This window comes from Limulus polyphemus, unplaced genomic scaffold (assembly GCF_000517525.1).
Source record: "Limulus polyphemus unplaced genomic scaffold, Limulus_polyphemus-2.1.2 Scaffold6435, whole genome shotgun sequence".
Lineage (NCBI taxonomy): Eukaryota > Metazoa > Arthropoda > Merostomata > Xiphosura > Limulidae > Limulus > Limulus polyphemus.
This window is the reverse complement of record NW_013672045.1, coordinates 18788-27378: the sequence shown is the minus strand read 5'-3', so window position 1 is coordinate 27378 and position 8591 is coordinate 18788. Positions and strand designations below refer to the sequence as shown.

At 33.5% G+C, this 8591-nt stretch overlaps 1 protein-coding gene across 2 annotated transcripts in view; it reads left to right on the top strand.

Moving 5' to 3' along the window:
- The window catches only part of LOC106473716 (mediator of RNA polymerase II transcription subunit 26-like), a 31785-nt gene that overhangs the window by 10677 nt on the left and 12517 nt on the right, over positions 1-8591 (top strand). For both annotated transcript variants that reach the window (XM_013934395.2, XM_022402114.1), the window contains exon 2: positions 6935-7009. In XM_013934395.2, coding sequence (XP_013789849.1) covers positions 6935-7009 — 75 coding nt within the window. The remainder of the gene's footprint in view (positions 1-6934; positions 7010-8591) is intronic.

Below are 8591 nucleotides of genomic sequence, written 5' to 3'. Positions count from 1 at the left end.
AAACTCACCTCATCTATTCCATAAAAAACTTTTTTCCTTATCATTCCTTCTTCTATTTCTGTCCTTGCTGAGCTTGCCTTGGGACATCTGTATTACATTTTAACAGATGCTACCACCACCACACACTGTCTGTGGAGCTGATCACATTGGACAGGCACTTGGGGCTAGAAGCACTTACGATGTGAACACTTTTTTAAGCTGTCAAAACAAGCAGAGATCAGGATGCTTCATTCCCACCTAATTTAACTTTTCTTGAGAAATTTTATCTTTTTAGTTGGCCTTCCCGATAGGGAATACATCATCCATCCGTATTTCTTTAATTATGATCAATGAAAGTGAACATGTTTGTGGATTAAATAAGAAAAAAAACAATTCATGAGGAAATGAAACTTTACATGAGAGAATGTATAGCTTTCCTGATAACTTTCCCTCGAGTGAATATAATTTTATTTCTATTTCTAGCATGATTATAATTGTCATAAGACATTAGTGTAAGGTCTGTTACATTTTTTAACACTACATTCCTTATTCAATCACTTGAAGTTTTAAAAAAAGAGGAATATATAATACTGTTTTAATCACAGTCATATTTGTTACCAATGTTACAGAGCTTACAAGGATAGCTGGCACACAACAAACACAGTAGTGGTCAGAACATTATTACAAGGATAGCTGGCACACAACAAACACAGTAGTGGTCAGAACATTATTACAAGGATAGCTGGCACACAACAAACACAGTAGTGGTCAGAACATTATTACAAGGATAGCTGGCACACAACAAACACAGTAGTGGTCAGAACATTATTACAAGGATAGCTGGGACACAACAAACACAGTAGTGGTCAGAACATTATTACAAGGATAGCTGGCACACAACAAACACAGTAATGGTCAGAACATTATTACAAGGATAGCTGGCACACAACAAACACAGTAGTGGTCAGAACATTATTACAAGGATAGCTGGGACACAACAAACACAGTAGTGGTCAGAACATTATTTATACAACCCATTTCTTACAATAACAACTTTTTGTATGAACTCCACATTTGTTATATTTAGAATGTTAGCTTGTAATATCCGAGTTTCAGAAGTTAATAATATTTTGATGATAATGCCAAATGGTAATTTATTGTGCTTTGTTACGTCAAGCACACAAAACAGTTGCTTTACAGAAGTGATATTGACTGAAACAGTTTGGTTTGGTGTAAAATACTGATGCTTTAAAAAACATGTTAACCAGATTTGTTTCAGCATGTAAATGTACATAATTATAGGAAGAATTTTATAACATCTTTACTCCAGATGTTTAGTGGGTGTAGTTTCTAGCCACCAGTCTTCAGACTACACAAGGCAAAGGCTCTGTGCTTGAAGTTATCATAAATTGAATATAAGGTCAAGGTCAAAGCAAGTTCACAGCAAATTCTGGTGTTGGTCTGTAAATGAAAGGTGTATAGAATTTAATTATCTATATTATTTTTCTTAAAATGTAAATAATGATTGTAATAAAGTGGTGTTTTGAATTAGGACCACAAGTTTACCTAACTATCTTTAGTAAGATATTTTGGAGCATTTGAATCACTGCCAGTTGATATAGGTGTGAGGCAAGTGCATGAAATCACCAAGTGAGCAACTACACACCACCAGATCTTTAAATTGCTATGTAAAGTAAAGCCTGATATTTAACTGCCAGTTGATATAGGTGTGAGGCAAGTGCATGAAATCACCAAGTGAGCAACTACACACCACCAGATATTTAAATTGCTATGTAAAGTAAAGCCTGATATTTAACACCAAGATACGAGAACTTGAATTTGTGAAATAGATTTTGATTACACTAATGGTTGAGAAAGTTGGCACAAACTTTAAGCATTTATGTAGAAGTGACTTAAGAATTATGAAAAGAGGGGAATCTGAAGTTGTAACAGCGTTTATTGGTAGTATTTCAGATATATGTTTTGTATGTTAGATGGTGAAATTCAGTATTCTTATTCTCTACTAGACATAGTACAGAGGGTTGACAACATTATATTAAAATCATTTTGAATATGCAAATAAAAAAATCATGTGACAACCACAGTTGCTATAAAGTCGAGGTGAAATAACATGTATCAGAACTAGAATTTCTCATTGTTTTGCATTTCATATGTAGTGTTATGCCACTGAAAATTCATTTTTTTTTCTTTGGGAAGAGTATGTAATAGTGTGGATGATTTGTGGAATTTGATTATCCATTAAACTACTGACTAATTAATCAGTTACATTCAAGTAATCGGTGATTTTCACATTGGACTTGGATAGGTAAAGTAATTGAAAATAGTAACATTCATAAACTAAGCTGAAGAACCTTGATTTATATTAAAATAATGAGAAATGGTAATAACTGGAAACACTAATTTAGATTGATTAATTAGTTACTTTACATGATACAAATTAATGTAGTCAGTGCTCTTATGTAATTTATTTAATAGGCCCACTCTATTGTGTATTACATCTCTTTCCAACATACAGCATTTTGGGAATCGTAGCCAAAAATATCATAAAGAGTGAGGGTACTCAACTGATGAAAAAATACAGTGTAATCTTTATAAACAGAAATGTAAGAAGGGTGTACTTAAGTAGCTATACTGATTTCCTGATATTTAATTTTACTCCAAGTACATAGCTTTCTCTGATCAAAAGATAATACTAATTTATGCACTTTGATCGTAAAGGAACTTTCTAAAACAGATATATCCCTTGCAATTAGTAGCATTGGAAAACAAAGGTATGTTGATCAACTCTGGATACTAGGACCATTTAGAAAGAAACATGCAACAAGTTGTACCCCAGTTGTAGTAAGCAAAGTGCAGCATCATATAACAGGTGAAAGTCCGTTATCACAAAAGTAACTTTTAAAAGCTATGTCTGGAAAATTGTTGAAATTCATGTGAAAACAAGTGGCTTTCTTGACATACCTGTTCAATCATATCTTAAGTAACTGCAGAATGAAATGGATGTTCATGCTATCCCATATAACAATATATTAGTGAAGATGCAGCATCTATAGATTTCTGTGATTAGATTGTTAAAGTGGATCCTGAGAAATTGTTGTCCTTTTACACTTTATGGATAATATAAAGTATTCAAGAAGTTGTGAACTTTTGAAATGACAGCTTTATGATGAAGCTTTTAGCAATGGAAATAAAGCTACAGACCTAGTGTCAAGATGCACTGTCACCAGATAGAATACGACTGGACAAAGCACCGTGGACTATAATGAAGTGATTAGGTTCCAAAATTGTTATAATGTACTTAACCTCTATTGCAGGGCTCTTCAGCTGTTGGCTCCCTGGCCACATCTGGCTTGCAAGGGTTAACCAAGTGGTCTGCCACCAGTCGGCAAAAATTATTTTAAAAAAAACTAAAATGAATATAGAAATAATTATCATGTTGACATATCTGACCAACACACTTAAAAATGTTTGTAATGATAGTCTGTGAAATGTTAAAGTACTATTCATATGGTGAAATTTGTTCAATATAACAACATTAACATGTTGCTTTAAAATGTGCAGATCAAAATACTTCTGGCCCACCTGCTTCTACCTTTTTCAATCTGACCCCCTTACAGAAATAGTTGAAAAGCCCTACTGTATTGTATATTGAAATGTATCATACCAAACTGTTGAGTGGATACTGTGGGGAAGTTTAAAACAAGTTGACCTACATGGTGTCTGACTAAATTAAACCATGTCATAACCTGCAAAAAATAAAACTTGTAAAACCTCTTCCAACCACGTGTAAAAGGAAAATTTTAAGACTTCATTCACATTTTTTATGTCACGTTAGTTTCACAATCCAATAGAAATAACTCTTTAGCACATGCCACTAGATGGACTTTTATGGTAACTGATGGACACTTTTGTTGCATAATTTGAAGCTAAAAATAATTTTACTGCTTTTCCAATATTTGTTTGAAAACTATTTAACCCAAGTTTCAAGTGGTCACTTTTTTCTAATAAAGGTGTTGTCTAATGCAAGTATATAAATCTATATATTTTACACCTTTTTAATATTAATTTTAAATGCATTAAAAATACCTGAAGCAAAATTATATAAGGGGTATACCAGAAAGGGTAGCAGAATGTCCTAAATCTTTGGGACACAGATTCCAGACCTTGTGGAAATCTGGAGGGTTGCATGTGTTTTACTCAAGTCCTACATGAATCTACAGTCATGTACTTACATTTCAAGGTTCCTCTGTAACAGTGAATAAAAAACATTACACCCAGCTCTGTGAATATAATAATGTCTACATCAGACCTCTACACAAATATGGATGCTTGTAATATGTCTAACATGTTATACAAAAAGATCCAACCGCTATCAAAACTGTATTCTGTCTCCCAAAATATGCCCCACAAACATGTCAACAATCTTACTGACCTACCTCTCATTAAGGATTGCCTTAATATGTTAGTTCAAAAGTTCTACAACAAAGCCCAAAAAAGAAACGGCCAAGCAAGCACATTTCCCAACCACACCCTCCACATGGCAAAGGTACATATTTCCTCCTAACAATATAAATAGTGTTTAACCATATACATGTACTAATCAATCATTTCCTCTTGAGTTCCTCATCTCTGGCATGGGTCAGGTAGGTTATTCGGCACCTGACCTGTGAAAGCAGGTTTTCTCCGGGTTATCCAGTTTTTCCCTGCAACCAAATTAATGAGGGCATTGGCTAATTTATTCCCAGCCCCCACTGTAAAGGGCAGTTACTCTCATAAGTTCACCCGAATCAGTTTTAACCTATCATTTTAATTTTATTAAGAAAATAATCTTCTTTCAATCACATAACATATTTTTTGGCAACTATTCAAAACTGAAATCCACATACTTAGTCTGTTTCTCCCTTCTCTATCTGACAACTGTCCACTTTGCTTGATGTCATCATCATGTGTATCAACAGACACACGTTTCAACTCCAACTACCAAATGATGGCCTCTTCATGGCTCGCTCTGTGTGCTTGGATCGGCATCTTCTGTGCCTCTTGTCGTCCTACAACTTCTCTCCCCATGCATTTTAACAATTTTAAGCCCAGTGGCTCAATAAAAATTTGTTTGGCTTCACCTTTATCATCACATGGGGTGAAGAGAAACAAAAGTTTCTGACCACCCTGAGTTGTCTTTGAGGCCCCAAAATTTTCTTTGATGCTTGAAAGATTTTTAAACCTAAATTCCTGCCACAAAGTTTGTTTAGTGTTGTTTTTGAATGTAATGCTGGCATCTGACATAGTATGTGTAAGAATGATCTTTGTATTAAATTTGCCCTTTTAGCATTCACATAGAACTAACTCTAAACTCAAGCAAGATAGTGTTGATGATAAAACTCGGTAAATTTAAATTATCTCTAAATATTTTGCCATTAGTATGTGGACAATTTACTGAAATTGAATGGCTGACATGAGAATGTTCCTGTTAGCTCTAGAGTAAAATATATTGTGTGCAATGTATATTTCCACAGAACAAGGAGAGAAAGAATAATAAAATACTATACTTTAAATTTAAATAAATGGGTCATTGTCTGATATCACACAATCTTTAGATCGCCTATGTTAGTGACTATTCCACGTAACATAAACAAGAGAGGAAAAATCCCAATTTGTACAAGTATTTGTACCACCCTTTGAGATGGGCTTGGACACAGACAAATATTCTTGAGATAATCATTGCCCTCTGTGTAACATTTAATAAGGAAAAGTATAAATACATGTTTACCATTCAGTATTTGGTTTAGAAGAATATCATAAACTCTGTTGAACACCTATATGAAATTTAAGGGGAAAAAACCTAAATATGTACCTTACTGTTGATATTCTGTACTGATATTAACTTCTAATAAGAGCAAACTGTGTACTTAGATCAAAACAAAAAAATCAACCTGGCAATCAATATAACTAGTTAAGTATACTTGACTGATGTTTCTCCTTGTAAAGATCAGAATGAATTGTTTAATCAGTTTGGTACCTTTGCTGTTAGCAGTGTTTTTGGCCACAGTCATAGAATGATTAGATAACAGTAATATCAACTATGGCATGTGCATTTTAGGAAGGACCAAATATGATAGGCTTTATGCCTAAATATATTGTTATTCGGTCATCTTTTAATTTATTTTAACTTTATGCTTTTGCTAACCTTTATTTATAGAATCTCAGTTTTTTAGAAAAATATTACCTCTGGCTTAGATTAACTTTCAGGATTTTAAACTTTGAATTCTTGTCATAGTGTACTCCTAAGTTGTTTTGACATTAGTTTTAAATGTTTATCATCTTTGTTTGTGCAGCTTGTTTCCTGTAAAACATTGTATTTATATTGAAGAACATGCATAGTTGCAGGCGAGTCTAACCTGCTATAATGGAGAGGAATTAACTGTAACATGTATGAAAAGTTAGTTGGGCCTTTTGTTGCATTATCTGTTTGTATATTATTAACCTCTTAGGTTCAACACTACACCTGTGTGTGTGATGTTTAACCAGAAATTGGAAGATAATTGTTTGTTTTGAAAGAGAAACTATTGTATTGAATATGATTGCCAAACTTTCACATTCCAACATGAAACAGTAACACTATTTAATTACACTGAATTTTAAGCCTTGATTTTTCTGATTTAAAGCTATGTTGCTGAAACTGGGAAATTCTTTCATAAAGAACTCTGTAACTGAGAATGAAGAAAGATAACATTTTAGTGTAGTTTAATAACATTTGTGTTTTAAATGTATTACTTGCTTGAACAATTCTTTCTATTTATAATTAATGTTCTTGTTAGTGCAATTTATTTTAAGAACATGCAAGTAATCCATAATTAGCTTTTATCATAGGTTTTTCCTGTCAAATCTAATACATCCTTCTGGGTATATAGATTGATTTGTACATTTATTTTTGCAGGTGGTGGACATGGTTGGTGTCATTGAGGTCATATCAATACTGGAGACGATTCCGATTACAAAGGACGAGTTAGAGGTAAAATTTGTACATGTTAGAAATTAATAAAGCATATTATAATTGGTCCACTTAGAATACAAACCAACCCAAAGAGTATTTTTGTTTTGTAAGATTCAGTAATTTATCTTTCACTGTTTTTTGTATACGTTATTGGATATCAACTCTGCATGTTTGGTTGATGCTTGTTTTTAGCTGCCTAGTGATTTTTCCAATATATCTAGAATTGAATCCAGTACACTGAAATTTGTATACTAATGGATATTTTCATGTCAACATAAGCAAGCCGTCCGTGAACGTTATAGCTCATTTAAGATTGTTACAATGGGCCAGCTGCCCCATACCTTTGTAAAACGATTAGCACACACATTTACGTGTTTCCAGTCAACCTGGATGTGACACACTACAACAGATGGGTGCTTGCTAGCTTGAGATTTAAGAACAGCTGCTGCAGTATCCGACCCATACCTTTGTAAAACGATTAGTACACACATTTACATGTTTCCAGTCAACCTGGATGTCACTTGCTGCAATTATAAACTTCATGGACTTGAGAAAAATTATGTTAATACAGTTATTTCAAAACAACGTGATGAAATTAGCAACCAATTTTGTGCCAACTTTTAGCTAATCTTATTTAGTAATGCTATTGTACATTACATATCTACATTAATTTTTTTTTAGTTTGTATTTCTCCAGTGTATGTGATATTGATATAATTTTATTAATAGCAGGTTGCTTGTACTGGTAAAAGGAAGTTTAGGTGTGGTTCAAATATCCCTACTTGGTCACACTCAATTCACATGCAGAGCCAATTACAAATCCTACTTGCCAGCTATGTGCAGAGAAATCGGGTCACACTCAATTCACATACAGAGCCAATTACAAATCCTACTTGCCAGCTATGTGCAGAGAAATCGGGTCACACTCAATTCACATACAGAGCCAGTTACAAATCCTACTTGCCAGCTATGTGCAGAGAAATCGGGGATGAAGATTGCACTTGAAATATTTGATTAACTCGTACACCTGGATGTACCAGAAATTAGCCAGTTCCATCATGTTAAACATACTGGATTCACCTAGTTTGGTGATATAGGCCAATGAGCTGTAATCAGCATGTAGTGACATTGTTGTGTTCTAAATTTCATATCAAAACTTAAGAGTAGATAGACTGTTGATTATTTTGGGAATGAAGTATAAGAAAGTTATTTGAGGTGAAAGAGATGTATTGTCAAAGCAAAATGTTGATGTATCTGGTTGATAAATGAAAGAAGAGACAAACCTGAGAAATTGATGACTTCCTGCAATCCCCTTAAATCCAAGTGGTCAGTTTTATTAATTGACACTTTTTTTAAGTGCTCTTGTATAAACCTTACTAACCAGAAATTGTGCACAGGAACTGCCTTTCAAAAAAACAATGTTGATAATTCTCTCTGATATTTGCTATTATATATCTATCTATCTGTATACTATTAAAACTCTGAGATTTTGTTTGCTTGTCTGTAATAAATACAGTAAAAATGGCACATAATAGCGCCATATTTGTAAGAATACGGTACCCCTGAAATGAGAATAGAAACAGAAAAAAAACAAGTTTCGT